The following is a 23,951-nucleotide window of genomic DNA, read 5'->3' on the forward strand; positions in this document are numbered from 1 at the left end:
TGTCCGACGGCCTTCACTTAATGACCGAGAGCAGCGGCGTTTGCGCAGAGTTGCCAGTGCTAACAGTCAAACAACACTGCGCGAAATAACCGCAGAAATCAATGCGGGATGTACGACGAACGTATCAGTTAGGACAGTGTGGCGGAATTTGGCGTTCGTGGGCTACGCTAGCAGATGACTGACAGCCTGCAGCGCCTCTTCTGGGCTCGTGACCGTATTGGTTGGACTTTGTACGGCTAGACAACCGATGAGTTCCGATTTCAGTTGGTAAAAACTGAGGGTAGGGTTCGAGTGCGGCGCAGACTCCACGAAGCCATGGACTCAAGTTGTCTACTAGACACTGTGCAAGCTGGTGGTGGCTCCATAATAGTGTGTTCTGCGTGCACACGAAATGGAATGGGTCCTCTGGTCCCACGGAGCCAGTAATTGACTCTAAATGGTTACATTAGGCTGCTTGGAGAACATTTGCAGCCATTTATGGACTTCATGTTCCCAAACAACAGTTGAATTTTTATGGATGATAATGCACCATATGACGGCCACAATAGTTCGCGATTGGTTTGAAGAACATTCTGGGAAAATTGAGCGAATGATCTGGACATGAATGATCTGGACACCCAGATCGCCCGAAACGGGACGTAAACGTGGAGTCAGTTCGTGCACAATATCCCGCACCAGCAACACTTCCGCAATTGAGGACGGCTACAGAGTTGGCATGGCGCAGTATTTGAGCAGTGGACTTCCAACGCTTTGTTGAGTCCATGCCATGTCGAGTTGCAGCACTATGCCGGACAGAAGGAGGCCCAACACGATATTGGGAGGTATCCCATGACTTTCGTGACTTCGGTGCACATCGAGTGAATTCAGAGACTCGATTCTTGGAATGTAACATGTTCGTATATTCCAAACGGAAGTCTAAGGGAAATACTCGGGGTGCTTAAATGGGGATCCTAGGAAGAAAGACGACGACGTTCCCTTGGTACCTTGGTGGGTGAATGTGGAGATCTGTACTCCAATAAGACTGAGTGATCATTATCCTGCCCCCATTATAGGAATCATGATAGTAAAAGCAGAGAAATTATGACACGTACAGAGACATAATTTTTTCCTCACTCAGTACCAGAAAGGAACAGGAAAGAAAGTCGCTAGTACTTGCACCATTCGTTTCGCTATGAACTGTACTGTGGGTTCCTTACATCCCCCGTTGATCAAACACCTGTGGTGTTCCTGCGGAAAAATTATCTCCGCGATGTTGAAAATCCACCACACACTGGTGATCTTGGAAACTTGAATTCTTCTGTATTTTCCGAAATGCTATGACCCACGAATCTTGCACCGATTATCATCTCACTGTTAAAGTCCGTTAACTGGCGCCGTGTTGCTGTGTCTGTAACAGACTACTCTGGTATCATTTCTATATTTGTGCCAAGCGCCACATCTAACCACAACATTTGGGCGCTGTGTATGGCACATTTTCAAACGGGACAATGCTTCCCCTGACTTTTGGCCTCTGAATTTACAAGTTGCTAGGATCTTTACTTTGTTAGTTACATGTTACACAGATAATTTACACAATTTTTATCGAAAGGATTTGGACGGATTCACTTTACTTGCTACATGTGTTAGAGCTGTTTGTGAGTATGGCTATGTACTATGTGTTTACATGGTACTAAATAGGAAACTGACTTAAAAGGAATACGAGTGAACATATTAGTCTTTAATACTACTCGCATAACTATTGACACACTTAAATTCTGTATTATATTAGTTGCCGGCCGGTGTGGCCGAGCGGTTACAGGCGCTACAGTCTGGAACCGCACGACCGCTACGGTCGCAGGTTCGAATCCTGCCTCGGGCATGGATGTGTGTGATGTCCTTAGGTTAGTTAGGTTTAAGTAGTTCTAAGTTCTAGAGGACTTATGACCACAGCAGTTGAGTCCCATAGTGCTCAGAGCCATTTGAACCATTTTATTATATTAGTTTTTAATAAAATTATCGTCTGCGGAGTGGAAAGTGTTGTCCACAACAAAAATTATTGATTAAGGGTTACTAATGTTACACAAAGCACCAATTTTTAATTAAAAATCCGTTTACTGACAGGAAAGAGTTCTCCAGAAGAAGTAACATAAGGCTACTCATGTAACTAGTGAATCAATTAAATTTAATATTTTTAGTTATGCTTGCTTCCAGTTTTTAATTACAAATCGTCTATGGACTTGCTAGTGCAGTTAGAAAAAACAATTGGAGGTTTTGCTACCTGTCAAACACATTTTGCTATTGGGCAAGTGATTAAAGGTTTTTTTGGATAAATATAGATTTTCTTTCTGAGCCACTGACAGTTCCGTTGACGAGTAATGTAAGTCAACTGTCTTCTAATGTGCGATTTCCAATGCACAAAGACTACTGGATAGTTGGAAGCGTCGCAGAGGATGGCATCAAAGAGGCTGGTATGTTTCCTTACTAGCATGATGTGGTGAAGTGGGCACATTTGATTATGTGGTCCCTGTGGACCCCAGAAATATTTGCACTGTGGACCACACTAATTGTGCAATTTTCATGTAAGCAACGAACGTGAGCAGTATAAAAACATTTCAGTACGTATGTAAGGCAGCAGAATAAATGAAGGTCAATATTGCACCTTACATAAGAGTTTCATACATCGTAACAGGAAGGTGAATATGAAACCTAACTTACTTTTGCGGTAATGAGCAGATTTGCCTATAAGTATGTAAAGCAAAAGGGATGACACTCAGTCGACGGTATTAACACACCACTCGTATAAAATGCATGTCAATGAGCAGAAGGTGATAGAAGGAGCGAGAGGAAACGTTTTGTGTGGGAGCAGGCGTGGACAGAAGCAGAGGCCACACCATGGATGGGAGGCACCACGAAAACCTCTTAGGGGACGTTCCGTGGCGGGAGTCAGTGACCGGGCAGGTGACGCATACTGGAGAGCAAGTAATGGGCTAACAGAAGTAGGACAGAACAAGCTTCAGAAAACTGCGTTTCAGAATTCCAAATGGACATGAACAAAACCAGTCACGCAGCTAATCACGTGAACAGCGAGTGGTACACATGTGATGTACGCATGTAACTTTTAGGCATCTGGAGCGGGTACAAAACGTCCGATTGGCGGAAACAAACTAGGAAGGAGTAAAGTGCCGAAATTTCAACGCAGTTTAATGGTAGGGCCCTTGCGATTGGCAGGGAGAGTTTCCTCAAAATAAGAGGAATGCTCCTATTGGTCGAAGAAAGCTGTGATGTGGAGAACGAATCCTGGTTGGGAGATAGTTCGGTTACAAGAAAGACAAGAGGGAAATTTTCAGGGACTCTTCTCTGAACTGGCGTCAAGTGCAGAATGGAGCGCATAATGCTCTGTACGATGCAGAGGAGAAATTTGTGTGAAACGGCGTTCACTGTGTCTGACATTCAGCTAGATATCATCATCAGCGTCGCTGAGCTCGAACTGTGGGGAAACGATCCAGCCAGTTAGTTAATTGTTCTTGCGAGGACTGAGAGGGCATTTTAATATACACCCTGCTCCAGCCATGCAGTGTATATCGCCATATTCCAACGAGAAACATACGGAGGGTTTTTGCTGGAAAAATCAGTAAAGGCTTAATTAGTTTTTATAGGAATTTCAGAGGACGAGAGCAGCGATGCAGATGACAGCTCATCACAGCTAAGGTAAATACCGTGAGCAGAGGCGTCAACTTTGTTGGTTCACCAGCTTGCATCCACTGTAAACCTGAGCGACCTTGGGTAACCTTTTGCTCAATTTGTCACAAAGCTAACCACCCTCCGTAGACTTGATTGTTATCCTAAATAGTACCGAACTTTGAACCGGAATCGGATGATTTATTGCAGTACTGGTCAACATCATGACGTAGTCATAAGAATAATTTTGTAAAGAAACTTGTAGTTAAAATTTACCATTGTTGTGTTTAAGATTATTTCACTTTCTGAGGAAGAGATGCGTTCGTTTGACAACTGTCATAGCATTGTCACATTGTAAACTGTGTAAATGCATATCTTTCTGTGATAAGATTGCAACATTAAACGAAAATATTTACAGCTTACACAGTTGTTCTGTCGTCAAAACCTTACACATATTATATTATAAATAAGACATATGTCGTTTTTGTGGTCTTCAGTCCAGAGACTTGTTTGCTGCATCTTTCCATGATACTCATTCGGGTGCACGCCTCTTTACCTCCAAGTAACTGCTGCAACCTACATCCTCCTGAATCTGCTTACTGCATTCACCTCTTGGTCACACTCTACGATTTTTACCCTCCACACTTCCCTTCAAAACTAAATAGGCGATCACTCGATGCCTCGGAATGTTTCCTATCAACCGATCCCTTCTTATAGTCAAGTTGTGCCACAAATTCCTCTTCTCCACAATTCTATTCAGTATCCGCTCATTAGTTAGGTGATCTACCCATCTAATCCTCATCATCCTTCTGTAGCATCACATTTCAGAAGCTTCTATTCCCTTCTTGTCTGCACTGTTTATCGTCCATGTTTCTCATCCATGCATGGTTACACTCCATACAAATACTTTCAGAAAAGGCTTCTGACACTTAAATCTATAATCGATGTTAACAAATTTCTCTTCTTCAGAAACGCTTTCCTTGCCATCACCAGTCTACATTTTATATCCTCTCTACTTCTACCATCATAAGATATTTTGCTTCCCAAACAGCAAAACTCATCTCCTACTGTAAACGTCTTACTTCCTAATCTGATTCCCCCAGCATCACATTCCATTATCCTCGTTTTGCTTTTGCTGATGTTCATCTTATATCATCCTTTTAAGACACTGTCCATTCCGTTCAACTGTTCTTCCAAAACCTTTGCTGCCTCTGACAGAATTACAATTCCTTCCCCAAACCTCAAGGTTTTTATTTCTTCTTGCTGTTTTTCAATGCCTACTGCTGTTTTCTTTACTGCTTGCTCAATATACAGATTGAATAACATCGGAGATAGGCTACAACCATGTCTCACTCCCTCCTCAACCACTGCTTCACTTTCGTGTCCCTCGAATCTTGTAACTGCCATCTGGTTTCTGTACAAATTATAAATTGGCTTTCGCTGCCTTTCCTCTGCACCTTCAGAATTTGAAAGAGAGTATTAAAGTCAATACTATCAAAAGCTTTCTCTAAGTCTACAAATGCTATAAACGTAGGTTTGCCTTTTCTTAACCTATCTTGCAAGATAAGTCATAAAATCAGTATTGCATCACGTGTTCCAACATTTCTGCGGAAGCCTAACTGATCTTCCCCGAGCTCGGCTCCTACCAGTTTTTCCATTCGTCTTTAAAGAATTCTTGATATTATTTTGCAACCGTGACATATTAAACCGATAGTTCGGCAAATTTTCACACCCGTCAGAACGTGCTTTCTTTGGAACAGGAATCATTATATTCTTCTTGAAGTCTGAGGGTATTTCGCCTGTTTCATACATCTTGCTCACCAGATGGTAGAGTTTTGTCATGTCTGGCTCTCCCAAGGCTATCAGTACTTCTAACGGAATGTTGTCTATTCCCGGGCCCTCGTTTCGACTTAGGTCTTTAAGTGCTCTGTCAAATTCTTCACGCAGTATCATATCTCAATCTCATTTTCATCTACGTCCTCTTCCATTTCCATAGTATTACCCTTAGGTACATCGCCCTTGCATAGACCCTCTATATACTCCTTCGACCTTTCTGCTTCCGATTCTTTGCTTAGGACTGGCTTTACATCTGAGTTCTTGATATTCATACATTTGGTTCTCTTTTCTCCAAAGATGTGTATCATTTCTAAACGTAACAATTGAATTTTTCTCATCACGACTTGCGAGAAATGTTTATAACTCATTCTGTCATTTGTGTGCTTCCCAGTCGCTGCAAATGGTCACGTAGCGCCAATTAACTTACCAGGTGAGCGTGAGAGTGATCACTGAAATGAAGACTTGTCTAAATAATAATATCATCTAACGTAGTCGTTCCACTGGTTCCTCTCAACTGACAGTGATTATCCTCAAAATAGTTCATAATATTTCTCAAAATGTCAACTTCTACTGCATTCAGGGTATCATTGATGGGTGCCTTCAAAATCCAGGATAGCAGTGAAGATTGGAATTTTTTTAAGAGTTGGAGTCGACATGACTGGATTCACTTGCCCTGTTACTTCGCGCAGGTCTATATGTTTTAATCACTCCAGTGAGGCAGTTACTCGCTGCATTGTTCTAGTCTACTGGATATAATAAATGTTACTACATTCTTCGCCAAAAATAATTCTGCTAATATGAAACACACAACTTAACTTGAGAAAGAACTTTCTCAGAATGTACGTTTGGAGCACAGCATTGTATAGAAGTGATAATGGACTGTGGAAAAACTGAAGGGTGAGAGAATCGAAGTGTTTGAGATTTGTTGAATTGTGAGGTTGCTGCGTAAGTTCGTAGCGTTTTTCCAGAAGCTTAATAAGCATAACAGATACACTTATCAGAGACTTCACAACCCAACGCTGGGGTGACTTTTCGATTACGCGACTGTAGAAATCACGTGGCTTAGAATGAAGAACTCGTCGATCCCTGTTCGGAGCGCATTTTCATCCGGAAAGGAAGTTTCTTGAAGGTTGTTCGGTAGAGAGTGGAAAAGGTGAAAGCCTGAGGGAGAAAAATCAGGTGAATAAGATGGGAACTCAAGCAGAATGCGCTCGGACGTTATCGTGGAGTTGTGTCACTTGATGCAGTGTTCCTAATCGTTGTTATTGGATTGCGTCTGCGCACACCATTTACCGTCAATAGTGACGAAACAAGATGGGAGTGGTCGATGTTGTTGAAGAGCCAATTGATGACGAGCAAGCAGATGTTCACATAGAGGACCTCGCAGATTTTTGTGATTTTGGCTTAAAGCATGCGGTACCCATACACCCGATTTTTGAAGGGTCCCCATTGCATGCAAATGTCTTACGATGGTGAAATGATCACACTGCACCACATTTGCCAGTTCTCGAGTGCACTGTCATGGATTATTATGGAATAATGCTTTTAAACGATCTTCATCAAACCCCGAAAGTCTTCCTGAATGTGGGGAGTGACTAATGTCAAAACGACCCTCCTTAAAACGAGAAAACCATTGTCTTATAGTGCTCTGTCCAATTGCAATACCCCATACAGGCGCAAACGTTTCTGGCTGCCTCCGTTGCTATCACCTCTCTGTTGAAATCAAACAGGAGGATATGTCGGAAATGTACCGATTTCTCCACTTGGAGCTCATACTCTAGTGTCGACAGCTCCACTCACTATCTCCAAATGACAGAATCACAATACATAAACTCAAATAACAACAGTGAACTGAAAAGAAAAGATATTAGTAGGAGCTTCCAAGAATCGACGAGGAGAGGAACATTCGCAATCATTGACAAGGAGGAGGGACAGGATTAATCTCCATGGTACTTGAGGGAGCTACAGAGGGTAAAAACTGTAGGGTAAAACTGAGATTGGATTACATCCAACAAATAATTAAGGATGTTGAATGCAACTATTACTTCGAGATGAAGAGGTTGGCACAGGAGAGGAATTCGAGGCAGGCTCTATCAAACCAGTTTGGTGGTTGACGAGCTGAGTAAGAGGTATGAACTGTAGCTTTTAGTGTTAGTAAGTATTTTTAAGAAATACTCGAATGAAGTAATAAATCAAAACAGCCAGTTATAAACGTAAAATTGTGTCGAGGAAGTAAGTGGGAAGTGTATGTAGCATAACAAAGTAAGGAAATGAAAATACGTCATATTCGTTGTTCATTAACTTTCGACTTTTTAATGCAGACGATGAACAGGGGTGAACAGGGATTAACCATATTGCAGTCAATGTTTCCGTTTCGTCAGGCAGAAAGGGCGGAATTTTCAGAAATCGAAGACGGGCGTTCAAAGGGAATCGGATTGAGCTCCGGGCGGGCGGAGGTGCGTGGTATTTTTAATCTGCCGGCTTCGCGGGCCGCTGGCTGTGAAACGCGCCCTTTGGGAGCGGCGTGGGCGGCTCAAATGTCGCAGCAGGTGAACCAGGGCCGTGAGGGACGCCTCGCAATGGGCCAAAACTAAGTGGAAGAACACTCCAAAGGCGTAAGACGAAGTACTTGCAGCGTAACTCTAACATCCGCCGGCGGTGTAGCGACGACACTTGTAACACTGATATGTTGTGCGACCCAGCTACGAAACATTTGGAGGCAAAGTAGCAGCCAGTCCAGATCTCTAATATAGGGGAAGTGCACCAAGCAAATTTAGTCATAACCTTTGACAACAGATTTAGCTTCGTCCTTAGATTATGAGTCGATAGGTATAAGTCACGGGCTGATTACAAGCCGAGATAATTAATTTCTGATTAAATAATGTCAAATGGATTTTCCCCGACAATGAGGGACCTCCGTAGGCTTGCCTAACAACATGACTCGCGGCCAGTGAAGAGATTGCAGTTTTTTGACGCATGGTTTAGTTAGTATAGAATTGGCACTACAAGTGGGACACACACTTCGCCCTCCGTTCTTGCGGAAGACCCGCTATTCCAGGTTTCCCAACTGCCTTCACGGGATGCAACGAGTGCGCAAGAGGCGGACCTGTTAAGCTGGTCACGGAACTTCTCTTCCTGTCGGCGGAGGCAGATAGTGCTGTTCGATCTTCGGACACGAAAGTGATGGGAGACGCTCTCGATGTCCCAGTCGAAGGCAGCTGCAAGAAGGTAGCTGCAAATTCGTGACAATCGTCCGCGAGTGAGCCGCCGCCATAATTCACAGACGTACATGCTAGTTACATTGGTAGCGGCCATTGATCGCGCGACACGATACAGAATGGTCAGTAAATAGTTTACTCATGCTAATCGGAAATAATTTCGACATGACACGATACGTGTTCACCAAATTGTTGGTGCAGGAATCGTATTATGTTCCCGTTAAAGCAATCTCAGTCACCCCTGCCTGTGCTGGTCTCGTCAGTTCTCATGACTATTCGTACTTCAACATCCCTCAGTGCACTTCCTCTTAATTCAGGGGTTGGATCAGTCAATATTTTGTCCGTAATTTGTACTGCTTGATTGTTATTGTGTCTTGACCTGCAGCAAGACGAGTTCTCCCCAGTTTCTTAACTTCGTTGGTGAGGAGTAACCATTATTCACATCTAAAAGGCTACCTCCCGTTTAACGTGTTGTATTGAAACAATGTACGCGTCATACCAGTTATGTCTGTTTTCTTGGTCTGCTGTCTCTCCCTGTTGTCTCTTTCTTTATCAATCAATCGCGTAAACCATGCTAGACGTAATGGAGCCTAATGCTGGCCGCGGTCTGGACAGCGGAAGAATCAAGAGTGAGATTTTATATCACCAGTTCTTAGGGGAACAAGGAAAACAGACAGCCAAATTAATTATTCAATCATTCTCCTCGAGTAGCCGCACTCTGACGGGAAAGGAAGGTACCGAACCATGAACAGCTCCTTGACCCCTGCGCTACCAAAGTGATACTCAAGCATTTCCATGCTACTGGGGATGATGTTTTAAATACGATCCTTATGCAAGCGTATTTTAAATATATTTATCCTGGAAAAAAGCCATTTCTAGAGATGAAGAATGACCTGAGTACATGATAGCTGTAGGGCGTATCTAATGTTACTTGACATTTTAGGGTGGAGATCGCAACACAGCATTCCCAGAGGTTGTTCACACGTAACCTATCGCCATCTCTGAGGCTTTGAGAATGGTCAAATCATCGCCATGAGGGATGCGGAAGCGTCATAGTGACACATCGCACGAACAGTTAGCTGCAGTAGAATGGCAGCAGAACGCCTGTTGACGAGATGGAGCCAACGATTTGACAAGAAGATTAGACAGTGGTTCTTTCAGAATAACTGCACCACTATAAGACCGTAGAGTTGATCTGCTAGAGTTAAATTTTCCTTATCTTCGATAAGGACAGAAGCTGAAGTAATGAATTTAAATTTGTGCCAAGGTCAGGACTAGAACCCACGTCTTTTGCTTAGTAGGCAGGTGTGCTAACCGCTACACCATCGTGGCAGAGTGGCTACGACATCTGCGTTGACTACCACAGTCCAGTGCTCTCTCTAACGCAAACTTCAATTCATGCCTCCGGCCCGTTTTCCCCTTCTTAAGAGTCGCTACTGTCAAGACTCTTTGATATTGGAATAGCACCCAAGCTTTGTACATAATGGGAAAATACCGCCTGTATCTTAGACGTAGGTGATCTATTGATCTGATAGAATTACATTTTTCTGAAGACACGTGAGTTTCATCTTTATCTTCGATAAGGTCAGAAGATAAAGTAATGAATTAAAATAGACTCAAGGCGTGAATTAATGTTAGGGAGATCACTGGACTACGGTAGTCTGTGCAGGTGTGGTAGACACGGTGAGGTAGTAATTGGCACATCTGCCTAGTAAGCAGGACGCGGGGTTCAAGTCCTGGCCTTGGCACAAATTTAAATTCATTACTTCAGCTTCTTACCTTCTGGAAGACTGTCGAGTTGTTCGACTGGCACTGACGAATATGCAGATGTTACCAGCTGAAATCTGGGCTGTGCTTACAGGTAAAGAGTCACCACAAACCACCGACAACAGATTACAGTGACCTGTAATAAGATCTCGAGTTACCGCTGACATCATACCACAAACAACACAGACTTGCATAGTGCAGAATCAGAGTCAAATGGGACATTGAGTGCCGTCCCACTGTCCTCAGCGGTGAGTCTAGCTTCGGTTTATGGCGATCAGATCGACGCCCACGTGTTCTCAGACTACTTGAGAAACGATTCAGGAAGCTACGATTTTCGAGACCCATACTTCTCCAACTCTTGGAATTATGGTGTGGGGAGGTATTGGATGTTACAACAGAAGTGATGTGTCAATTGTGGAAAAGAGGCTGAATGCTGATGTGTATGTGTCATGATGGGAAACGCTGTTGTCATGCCTTTCCTGCTGGTATGTTCCAACAGGATAATGCAAGACCCCATACTGTAGTTCAAACCACAAGTGCCATGAAGAATATACAGATCCTTGACTGGCCTACCAGGCCCACTGATTTGCTTCTCACAGAGCATGTCCAGGATGAAAAGGGTAGCTGTATAATTTCACACCATCCTCCGCCAGAAAAATTTATGAACTGACACAAAGGAAATTCAGACATGGCAAGAAATTCCTCATGGCATTCAGAGGCTGGTTGCTCCCATACCACAGCATATACCAGAGTGTATTTAGGCTCGTGAGAGCTGCACTTCATACTAATGCAGATGATGGACTTGTGTGCCCAAAACATAAACACCAAGGATTAGGCTTTAGGTATATTCTGACAGGCCCACAGCTGCATACAAGGCAGTACGAGGAGCGATCTATGGTCATGGTATGTGTGCTCAGCATCGCCAAACCTGTATCCTAATGGTGCGGCTGCATTTTTATTCAAGCAACTCCTTGTTTGACCTTGCGAGGCTGTGTGTAGCCCCTTCCAGATCTCCTTACCTCAGAAAAAACTTGAGGTGTTACCGGGAACAGAACCCAGATGGAGCATGGAAGGGAGCGCCATTAACCATATTTTTCTATCATTTCCTTCATCATTTTTAGTCAGCAATTCTGTGTGGATGTCACTTAACACTAGTAGTGGAACAAGGGCGGTGTGGTCCCAAATCCAAGATGGTGGCGATGACGTCATCAAATATGGCGTCTGTCATGTCATCTGCTGACGTCATCCAAGATGACGGCTGTGACGTCATTCAGATGGCAGATGTTGTTGGGAAGATAGGTCAATTGGGCTACCTCCACTAACCTAACCCCACTCCACTTCCCTTCTCCAAAAAATGGTGGAAAGTTCAAATTCCATCAGGACAATGCAACACACCTATACTAACCTAAGAAAATGGCACGAAAATAGGTCACTTGGGCTACCTCCACTAACCTAAATCATCTGACCGCCACCTCCTCCTGGGAATTGGCTGGAAAAGGACTCATTCTGTGCTGGACCTAAGTCTTTATTTTGCGTGCACTATTTATTTAAACAATTAGAGGCAGTACTGCCATCAAGTGTGTTCACCATGAGGTCCAGAGTCCAACTGACCTACTACACAGTACTGCCACCAGAGGGCGCTGTTGTCTGTTCTGTGATGTAATCCGAGATGGCGATCTGGGATGTGGGGAAATGGCAGGAAACAGTGTGTTCACCAGGGGGTCTGGGCCTAGTACACAGTACCGCCACCAGAGGGTGCTGTCGTCCAGTCTGTGACATAAACCAAGATGGCTGCCTGTCGGGGAAAATGACTGAGCCTGCACTGGGCTGCTGGAGAGAGGAAGGAGTGTACTTTATTTATTTTGGAGCAATTTATTTAGGGATGGATTTGAGATAGTATATTTATCACACTGATACAAAACACATGAGCTGACATTCTTGGGGTCACGCCACACATCATACAGACCTGTAAACTACTTGTAAATTACCGAAATAACGCTCTGCAGACACGCAAACAATTCCCAAATTACCGAAATAATTTCAGTACACAGCACACTCCTCCTAAATAATGCAGTACACTGTTGTGCAGACACGAAATCAATTCGTAAACTGTCCAAATAACGCATAGCACAGCCTACAGACCTGCTCACAAAACATTGCAACAGACACACAAACAATGTTTGCCAGGTCCACCTCCCACCCCCTGTCCACTGGACCACACAGGAGGCTACTGTACACGCTCCCGGAAGTCAGGATACACCAGCAGCCCCAGTGAAGTGATGCAGCCATCAGCTGCCAAGCCACACGCAGGTGCCTGTTCGGGTTCCTCGAGCATGAGGTGGCAGCATCCCTTTCATACTTGACACCTGAGGAATTCCTCTCAAAATACGTGATCACCTAGGCACCATTGCTAACGTGACCAGACAGGAGCAAAGACCTATTTGCAGAGTGCAGATGCTCCAAGGGCTTGTGCATGTCGGCACTGCCGCGAGCCACTGCCGGATGCAAACCAGCGTGAGCCTTCACTCTCATGCCACTGACGACGGCATGTCAAAGTCACCTCTACAGTTACAGTTTTTCGAGTGTTATACTCACGTCACATGTCTATCTAAATAAGCGCCAAGTCATCCTCTGGGCTGCAGGCGAGTGTGTTTACTGCTGCTGGTGTGATACCTCTCTCTGCCTGCAGTCCAGCGAAGACCTAACTGCTGAGTGACTCACCCTTTCAGATGCTGCAGAAATACATTCCAGAATAGCACAGGGTGCATTGTTCTTCATGATCCTAACAGGACATGTATGAAGCACATACTGACGTCACAGATCGTGCAGTAGAAATCTGTTCGACTGCTCGTGATTCTAACGGGACATGCATGATGTGTGGCTGACGCAATGATACATACCATTGCAACATTGTGCATGTATCACACAGAGCCACTGTTTAAAGGAGGTAGTTTTCTCGTTTTATGGTTCGATACAATAGTTTATCGTAAAGAAACCTGCAAGAAGCATATATGTCATGCACTGGAAATATATTTCTTACATTGGAATATTAACAACGCTGTGTTGCACATGACTGATAGGTCAGAAACTCAAGCGATCCAACATAATAGCTTGTTTTAAGAGCGGAACATTATAGCCTTAGGAGTGCGCGTGTTTGTTCTCTCTTATCAATATCTTCCAGGTACTGATCCTAGGCTCTAGAACAATACTTTAGAGTTGATAGTGTAGTTGATTTACGTAAAATGCTTCGAACTCCATCCGTCTGGAGCTCCATCATACATAAAAGTCACCCATTTCTTGTTCTTCTTACCCATCTGGTATTAAATTACAACACTTTCAAATCTGTTACTGTACACTGATAAGGGGTGCTAACCTCCTCGACATGGGAGCATCTGGAGAAAACTTGTGTGCTTGGATGGGCAAGGACTCGGCTAGCTCCATTCATTCACGAGACGTGGAATGTAGCGGTCTACTTCTATTCAGTTGCAGATTAAATCGGTAACAGTGCTGCAGGGTGGGTTGGTCAATGACATTGTGAGGGGTCTTTCAGTCTCCAGCTTTACCCTAAGACTGTGAGAATGCTCTGTGACTCCCATCAGCATAGAGATAGAGTGTGAATTAAGCACTATGCTCGAGGTGTTAGAAATATGTAGAATGCTGTCTGGTATACTTTGATGATGTATGTGTTCGACAGTTAACAATGAGTGGACATACTGCACAGTAATCTATCTACATTTGCAATGATACTTGCAAAGTAGAGAGGGGGGCTGTTTTTTAGCTATGAAACTGGAATTGGGAAACATACTGTCGCAGCATTGCTCATAATGAAATTACTGTAAAGTTGCTAAAATTGTTCACGCTATCAACTGTGATGCTTATTATTAGAGTACATTGATGGTGTCTTTTCTGTCTTTTCCACTCCATCTGTCCACTGGTACATTGTTGGTTACCACATAATGAATAACTGACATCGCTTGTTTGAGTTGCAGAAAGAGTTTTGGTGGAGGGACAACACTTTCTGGGTATGGATAGCACCGAAACAGCGATTGCGTACATGACTGCAATGTGAGGTATCGGACGAATCGGAATGCAAAGCCATCAGCTGTTCCATCACTGTCACAGATGAGTATGATGTAGAGGTCGTCAATCACTTTCGGACAGCAGTTTCGAAATACTCCACAATGGCGCCAGACTCTTCCAGTTCCTTATGTTGTAACCGTCTTTTATTTAAAATCATCCAGTGTGTGTGGCATGTTATGGTAGCTGGAGTAACAAGATGATTTACACCATGTGACGTCTAGTTTTCTGTGAGAAGCAATGGATCAGAACATGTTAATGTCATTTAGAACCTGACACAAACCTTGAAGTCGTGGTGGAAAAACAAAATGGATGTCAGTGTACAAAGCGTGTTACAACAGGAAAAAAACAATGTTTCAAACAATGACACAGGGAGTGTCTCTTGTGACTTACAGTATGGTCTGTGGGATACGGTAATCCTCCTAAAGTACAGGTGATGAAACTTTAAACTGGTCTGTGCAGTGGATCAACACTTGTATATTTAATAAATAAAATGTGTGACTAGGGCCTCCTGTCAGGTAGACCATTCACCGGATGCAGGTCTTTCGATTTGACACCACTTTGGCGACTTACGCGTCGATGGGGATGAAATGATGATGATTAAAACAACACAACACCCATTCCCTGATTGGAGAATATCTCCTACCCAGACGGGAATCAAATCCGGGCCCTTAGGACTGATATTCTGTCATGCCGACCACTCACCTACCGGGGGTGGTGAACACTAGCGCGCATGGCCCAGACGGTGGATTGGCGCTTCTTTAGATAAACATGTGATGACATTATAACACTCGAACTGTAGAGGTGACTTTCACCTCAGCAGCAGCATGAAAGTGATGGCTCGCGCTGGCTAGCATCTGGCGGTGGCTCACAGTGGTGTCGATGTGCGTGCGCCCTTGGAGCATCCGTGATCTGCAAATAGGTCTTCACTCCCATCCGGTTACGTCGACAATGGTACCTAGGTGATCACATATTTCGAGAGGAATTTCTCAGGTGTCAAGTATGAAGGGGATGCCACCACCTCATGCTTAAGGGACCAGAATGGGCACCTGTGTGTGGCTTGGCAGCTGACAGCCGCGTCACTTCACGGGGGCTGTTGGTGTATACCAACATCTGGGAGTGTGTGCTGTAGCCTCCTGTGCGGTCCAGTGGGCAGGAGGCGGTGGGCGGTGCCCGCACACGTTGTTTGTGTCTGTTGCATTGTTTTGCAAGCAGGTCTGTAGGCTGTGTTATACATTATTTGGACAGTTTACAAGTTGATTTCGTGTCTGGACATCAGTGTACTGCATTATTTAGGAGGAATCTGCATGTCTGTGTGCTGTGTACTGAAATTATTTCGGTAATTTAGGAGTTGTTTGTGTCTCTGCAGAGCGCTATTTCGGTAATTTACGAGTAGTTTACAGGTCTGTAGGCTGCGTAGTGTGACTCCAAGCATGTCAGAGCATGTGTTCTGTATCAGTGTGATAAATATACTATCTCAAATCCATCTCTAAATAAATCGTTCCAAAATAAATAAAGTACACTTCTTCCTCTCTCCAGCAGCCCAGTACAGGCTGAGTCATTTTCCCCTCCAGACAGCCATCTTGGATTACATCACAGAGCGGACAACAGTGCCCTCTGGTGGCAGTACTGTGTACTAGATCAGTTGGACTCTGGACCCCATGGCGACCACAGTGTTTCCTGCCATTTCCCCCACCCCAGACCGCCATATTGGATGATGTCACGGGACAGATGACAGCACCATCTGGTGGCAGTACCGTTTATTAGGCCAGTTGGACTCTGGACCTCGGGTTGAACACACTTGATGGCAGTACTACCTCTAATTGTTTAAATAAATAGTTCATGTAAAATAAAGACGTAGGTCCAGCACAGGTTGAATCCTTTTCCAGCCAATTCCTAGGAGGAGGTGGTGGTTGTCTTAGGTTATCGGAGGTAGTCAAAATGCCTTTTTTCCACCATTTTCTTAGGTTAGTGGAGGTAGTCGTGGTGTACTGCATTCTTGTGATGGAATTTGAACTTCCCACCAATCTCTAGGAAGATAAATTAAGAGGCACTGGACGAAGATGAATTTGGCTTCAGAAAATGTACAGGTATCATAAATTTCTGTCCTTGAGCTCATTAACAGGAAAATGGAAAAAGAAAAATAAGATCGCCTTTATCACATTTGAAGGACTAGAAAAGGCCGTTCGTGATGTAAAGAGGAATAAGGAATTAAGTATACATAGATGAACAGGGATAAAAAGTAGTGATGGTTGAGTATTGTACAGTATTTCCAATGGGACTAATGAAAATGGAAAATCAAGAAAAAAACATTATTTGTAGAATGTGCAAGGTCAGAATGCAGTTTATCGTTTGTCTAAGAAACAATGAAGAAGACCAAAGATCAAATCAAAGAAAAGAAGTAAATGTGTCAGGAGGGCAGGTTCTCAAGACGACATAGGCCTTTTAGGTGAACGTAAGGAACATTTAGAAGAACTATTGAAGAAAATGAACTTAATACTTTGTGCATAACTTGAGTAAAGAATAAATAAGGCAAATAAAAAAGTGATGAAACATAGTAAGAAGGAGACAAATAATTTCATAAATATCGACAACGTAGTATGTGCAGTAGAAGTACTGAAAATTTTTTCCTGCACCATAAGTACGACTACAAGGAATAGACGGACCGAGGAAGACATCAGAAAGAAATTGGAACAGACGAAAAGGAGATTTAAAGTACAATATTGCTATCAAATATTGACAAAGAATAGAGCTGGATGTTCCTGAACCAATATGTGTGGGCACAACATTTTTCGGAAATGAATGTTGACTGTTGAAAAATAACTGAATAGAAAAAGTGGTAGCACCTGATATGTGGTGGTACGGAAGCGTGTTAAACATCAGATACACGAGGAAGTACGAAACAAGAGGCATCTGGGACCACAGGCCATGATTAATGTCTAATTGAAATCATTGTCAGAAAAAAGGACGGGCTTGTCGTTCATTGGCTTCGGCGTTTACGAGTTGCGAACTTGACGTTGGTGGGAACAGTAGACAGAAAAAACTATAGAAGGAAACAAGTGTTAAGCGTAACCGTGACGCCGTTGAGTGGCGTAAGTATGCAGAAACGAAGAGATTAGCTCATGGTGGAAAGAGATGGAGAAAGACATTGACGGAGTATTAAAAAATACTTGAGGAATATGTGTTACTTTTTAAGGAATTAGTAGAATTTTATATTAGAGTGCGTTGTTCGGTAGCATCTGGCGTACAGGGAGGGAAATGATGTACATACCGAAATGGATTAACTTCTTAATGTCATAAAATAGTATTTCGAAAATTAAATTCGGACGAACAAGTAATCATTGCCATTACTGTAAAGCACTTATACAGTAGTAGTATCAAATATAACTTGACGTAGAAAATATGTGGAGACAATTGCGTTCAGTCAGAAAAACAGCAGATAAGGACAGGATAGAAAATAACTGATGTGTACAATAAGATTTGATCCGCACGGCTTGTTTGCATCCAAGTGTCACGTTTGTCTGCTTAGGTCAATGACTTATTTTGAGATGCAACTACACATGTCACAGTATGACTAACAGTGAGTTGGTGAGGAATGCATATTTATATTTGGTGCAACAGCAGAGATATGGCGCGGCTTCCGTGGCAACACTGCCGTTGCGTGTCGCTCACCTGAGTACCACGATTACTCCGTCGAAGACGTTGAAGCCGTTGCTGATGTAGCCGAACGGCCCTTCGGCGATTATCTTGAGCATCATCTCGACGGCGAAAATGGCGGAGAACACGATGTTACTGATCTCCACCGTCACGGTCAGTTCTTCGGGCTGTACAACAAGAGAACAAATAATTTACGACAATACTCTTATTAATATAAGAGAGAACTATGGTGTAGATGCAATCATTGCCATTACTGAAAAGCACTTATACAGTAGTAGTATCAAATCGTACTGTCAGCTTATGAAATTAATGTCAGAGTGGTAAACGGGACAAATTCGTAACTAGGACTTGACATCAAATCTTCCAATGCCTTCATTCGGAATTACGATAATTTTTTACTAAAATACCAGAAACACATTTTTTTGCATCCATTTAGCGTATGTCGTATTTAGGTGCCAACATTTCTAAGTTTGACTTAATACAGATGGTTCTTTGTTTGTGCTATACTTCTTATAACAGTTTACAAACTGCCATTGTGAAACCGAACAAGTGAATTAACAGTTTATGATTATTTTCCCTCTCATCCTCCTACCATTGCACAAATTAGGATTGGGTGAAGGAATCAGACGGAATTTGGGAGAACTCGAATCGGAAAATCACTGCTGTCTCTCAACACATTATAATTTAGCCACCCTACAAAGCTCAGATGTAGACGTCGATGTCGTTCTGAGATGTAAGTAACAAACTATATAAGACGATTAGGTGGGACTACACCAACTGTATGATGAATGTTCAGCTACTTGGGCGCGAAGCTGCATGTAGATCATAGGAGTTTCGTTAATGGGCTAATTAAATGAAGCTATAGCGAAATACATTCCGTTACATTATCTTGGGACCTGTAAATTCACGAGATAAAATGGATGGCGCAGCCTAGGTTTTTCTTCTCGAACATGAATGTGTACCAAAATAATGCTTGTATAGTTTACATGGCTATTTTTATAATGTGCTGTTTGATGTCAACATGTATTGGGACTGTAGAAACGATACAGATACAAAGGCGGAGACAATAATACAAATGTTTATCCACTGGTGCCACCTTACAAGCATCAGTTTCAGTATTGTATACTGCCATTATCTCACTTAATACGCACCCGGAGATATACAGTCTGCCGGCCGGAGTGGCCGTACGGTTCTAGGCGCTACAGTCTGGAGCCGAGCTGCCGCTACGGTTGCAGGTTCGAATCCTGCCTCGGGTATGGATGTGTGTGATGTCCTTAGGTTAGTTAGGTTTAATTAGTTCTAAGTTCTAGGCGACTGATGACCTCAGAACTTAAGTCACATAGTGCTCAGAGACATTTGAACCATATACAGTCTAACACTAAACACTGTGTAGTCTCTAGCCGACTACTATTGACATGTATTCAGCACCACATTTCCCTTATTTATAGGGAGTATTGAAGCGTGGCTGCAAACGTCGTCTCATTACTAGGATACAATTGTTTCAAACATGCATTTATTGGCGTTTAGTATCTCCAAAGATGCGCACAGTAGTCGAACCTAGCATGACTTGCGTTGTATTTTTTGAATTAGTACGTAGACAATAGTATCTTGGTGAGTTCTCAGGGTGCCTAGGCAAAGAGTGGCACGCGAACTCTTTGCAAAATTTAGCCACGCATTGTATGTGAAATACATAGCAGCAGGTAATTTTGCTATCATTGCTAATTGGCTGCTTTAGTCTAGTGACTTTGTGCAAGTGTGTTTACCAGTCAGTTTTCATAACCATTACAATTTCATAATGGTCAGGTACTTTGAAATTCTCTTAATGGTTTTACATGAGGTGGCCATGTTAATCAGTCATCCATATGATATTTGTCCATCAGTATTTGTATCTAGTCTGATCAAGATATTTCGAACAGAAAGGTCAGTAAGCTTCCGCTTGCCGTTGTTATTTTGTTTGGATAATGTTTAGTTTTTTGTGTCAAGATTTCCTATCAAGTTCTTTTGATAGATGTGATCGGAAACAGCTTGTAGCCATTAATTGTTACATTTTTGATTTGACGCCGTGTGTTTGTCCAGAATTTTTAATAGAAACATATCGTGGAGGAAAATTTAATTTTTTCAATAATTCTTTGAGAGTCTGTACTTTCATAGTGTGAATTATCTTGGCCAGTTGGCTTATGCGTAAGTAATGATTTCCTATGCTGGTTACCAAGTATTATCAGTGGTCACATATGTAACTGCTTGTTAAATTAACAGATGTCTGAAAATTCATTTTTGCCACATGAGAATTTTTTAAAATTATGTTAACTCAGCCTATACGTTACCAAAGACCTATGCCAATGCCTGAGTATTCTAAAACAATTTTTAAATTATACAAATGTCTCTACGTTACAACCTCCTGCAGTAATAAAGCGGTTTTTATGTTTGTCGTAATTTTCAGCTTCGTTAAGGTGAGTTCAGCTAGATGTGACAACATGTAATACAAATTTTTGTGAGAGTCAGGAGTCGAACTCTGTTGAGGACGATGGAGACCGTCAAAAGTGTATCAGTGCTTCGACTTTTTCTGGGATTGCAGACAAAATCAATGGAGGTATTGTTATCATAATCAGATGCATGTATATGTGTTCAGCTGTCAATATTTCAACTTCTCTTTAAACTTGAAGACATACGAGTGGACCTATTATGGTCGTAGTCAGATGCATGAACATTTTCTCAATTATTCTTTTATGCAATTGTTGATCAAATGCAGACAGTACAAAAATGTGTCCTGCACAGGTTTTGCCTGTAATTAATGACCTACTTACACTAAAGTATGATCAAATGATGTATAGAATGTATCAAAAAATCATCCGATTTAAAAAAAGTCATAACTATTATGTTATTTGAGATACGTGCGTGAACAACGTACTGTTGGAAAGAGCAAATTCTTGAGTTTTACATGGTTCCCGCTAGGTAGCAGCAGTGTGCGCCCACTTCAGTTCTAGGAAAAATGGTGTCGGGACAACAGAAAGTGTTGTGTGTTATACGTTTTTGCGTAGGGCAGGTGAGTAATAACTATCCAGCGTGACTTTCGCACTAGGTATGGTGTGGACCCTCTTACAGCACAGAGCATTAGACGATGGCATGAACAATTCCGAGCAAGAGATTGGTTGTGTAAAGGCAAATCGCCGTGCCATCTCCGAGTGTCTGACATTGACATCGAAAGCATCTGCCATAGTTTCACAAGGAATCCACAGAAATCCGTTCGCCGTGCAGCTCGACAGCTCAACATGCCCCCGACATCCGGCTGGTGTGTGTTGCGTCGATTTTTACACATGAAACCATATAAAATTCAGCTACTGCAAGCTCTTCGTGAACGTGGCAAACAACGGCGTGTGAAGTTCTGTAATTTCGTTCTTTTCTTCCACACTTAGTGTTTAGTGACAAGGCAACATTCCTTTTAAATGGAAAGGTGAACCGTCATAATGTGAGAATATGGGGTATGGAACAAGCACATGAAGGTGTTCAAGCGAGGGACTCGCCAAAATTTAATGTGTTTTGTGCAGTTTCACGGGAGAAGGTGTATGGTCCATTTCTCTTTGCCGAGAACCCTGTTACGGGAAGCACATACCTCGATATGATTGACAACCTTCTTTTCCCACAGTTGGAGACTGATGCGGACGACTTCATTACCAAAAGGATGGAGCACCGCCACACTGGTATTAGAAAGTGCGGGAATTTTTAAATTATACGATTACTGAAGGATGGATCGGTCGCACTGGACCAAATAATTCAGCCTTACATTAGTGGCCTCCAAGGTCACCGGATCTGCCTGTATGTGATTATTTCTTGTGGGGGTTTATAAAAGACTCTATTCATGTGCCACCATTACCAACAACAATGGATGACCTGAGACATCGCATAACAGCAGCTGTAGAAGCTGTAAGTTAAGACTTGCAGTGTGGGAACAATTTGAATACCGCATTGACATATGCCGTGCATCTCAAGGGGATATGTTGAACACCTGTGAAAAGGTATAAAAACAACTTTTTGAGTTTCTCATTAATCAAAACCAAAATTCATTGTATATTTTTATTAGTTTCAGAAATATAGACGTGGCAAATCGGATGATTCTTTTCGATGCAGCCTGTATATTTCCAGAGATTAACCTTTTACAATGATTATTTTGTTTCATTTCATTTGGCAACAACTACTAGGATATTAATTGATAATACAGATCTACAAATTAAAACTTGTTGAGAGATGTGATTCTTAACGTTTCAATGCCATTACTTTCAAAAATGACTTTCATTTTTCTCCATCACGTCAGAGTTTACTATCATTTTAGCATTTTATCATTTAGCATTTTACTATCAAATTACAGGCCTGTTTACCTTATAAGCAGCACGTTAGTAAGATCTTGTTCGTTTGTTCTAGAATGTTTGTCTCTCGGATTTAATCTTGTTTTTTTCTTTAGACTCACTACACAGCGTCCAGCAGTAATCTGCAATCACTGAAGTATTCCATTGTTCTTGGTGTCTCCTCTCCATTTCTCGAAAACCGTGATGCAACCTTGTTCCTCACTGCCCCCATGTTACCAGGAAACATGCCCAAATATGAAAATAGATAGTGTAATCTGAGACTCATGTTGAATGCTAATGTAATCAGCTTCTGTAGCATGTTGGTTGCAATTTTGATATAATAACTGCTCCTTAGAAAATCATCCATAACTTCTTTCAATGCATACCAAGCATTTTTCTCTTTAGAAGTCACAGTAGCTTCAAATTGGCTGGCTTTAGCTAGGACTCTGATTTGAAGATCTACAAAGATTCTTTCTTCAATTTTAGTTCCAGACAGAGCAGGATTTAAAACAATCACCATTTTGATCAAGAGCTTCCGCAAACTGTTTCATTACACCAGCCAAGAGAAATGGATGCCCTATTACTCGATGACCAGTGAATCAGAATTGAGGAGACAGTGGAAAAAGCGAAAATCAGTCGGGTATCAGTTGTCTACATCTTATGGGAACGAAGTTTTTCGCGACGACACTTATATGTAAAACATTCTCGGTATTCTTGCCGCGTCAGTTCTGGGTAAAATTTCGAGCCTTCGACGATTACCTCCATCGTCATCGTCATTGTCATTGTCTATATCTTGCCTGACAATGAAACTCCACAAAGGTCGCCGCCGCTGCTTTCCGCGACTGCTCACACTCTACAAAAATGCCCCTTAACGGATCTGTAGTGGAATTGTTGCAGCTCTATGAGTCGAATCCAGATGACTCCTTTAGGCGCGTAATCACCACGAACGAGAGCTGCATGTAGATCTATGACCCTTAGACAATGGAGCGAAGGAAACAAGAAATAAGCGGGTTCAGAACCTACGCAAGAGACGAATACTGAATCGTAATTAGGCAAGGTAATAATGAGTGTTTTTTGAGATTGCCATGATGCTAATGGATTACTCGTAAGGAGAAAACCGTCACTGGAGCCGGCCGTGGTGGGCGAGCGGTTCTAGGCACTTCAGTCCGGAACCGCGCGACTGCTACGGTCGCAGGTTCGAATCGTGCCTCGGGCATGGATGTGTGTGATGTCCTTAGGTTAGTTAGGTTTAAGTAGTTCTAAGTTCTAGGGGACTGATGACCTCAGATGTTAAGTCCCATAGTGCTCAGAGCCATTTGAACCATTTGAAACCGTCACTGGAGCGCATTACCGAGTTTATCTGAGGGGATAATGGGAGGCTGTCAAGGCGGAACGTGTA

The 23,951-nt window shown here is 42.7% G+C and overlaps 1 protein-coding gene across 1 annotated transcript in view; it reads right to left on the minus strand.

The window, feature by feature from the left end:
• LOC126159435 (voltage-dependent T-type calcium channel subunit alpha-1G-like) overlaps positions 1–23,951 on the minus strand; it is a 633,155-nt gene that overhangs the window by 402,017 nt on the left and 207,187 nt on the right. The window contains exon 12 of the mRNA XM_049916549.1: positions 18,228–18,379. Within this exon, the coding sequence (XP_049772506.1) occupies positions 18,228–18,379 (152 nt within the window). The remainder of the gene's footprint in view (positions 1–18,227; positions 18,380–23,951) is intronic.

Source organism: Schistocerca cancellata, chromosome 2 (assembly GCF_023864275.1).
Source record: "Schistocerca cancellata isolate TAMUIC-IGC-003103 chromosome 2, iqSchCanc2.1, whole genome shotgun sequence".
NCBI lineage: Eukaryota > Metazoa > Arthropoda > Insecta > Orthoptera > Acrididae > Schistocerca > Schistocerca cancellata.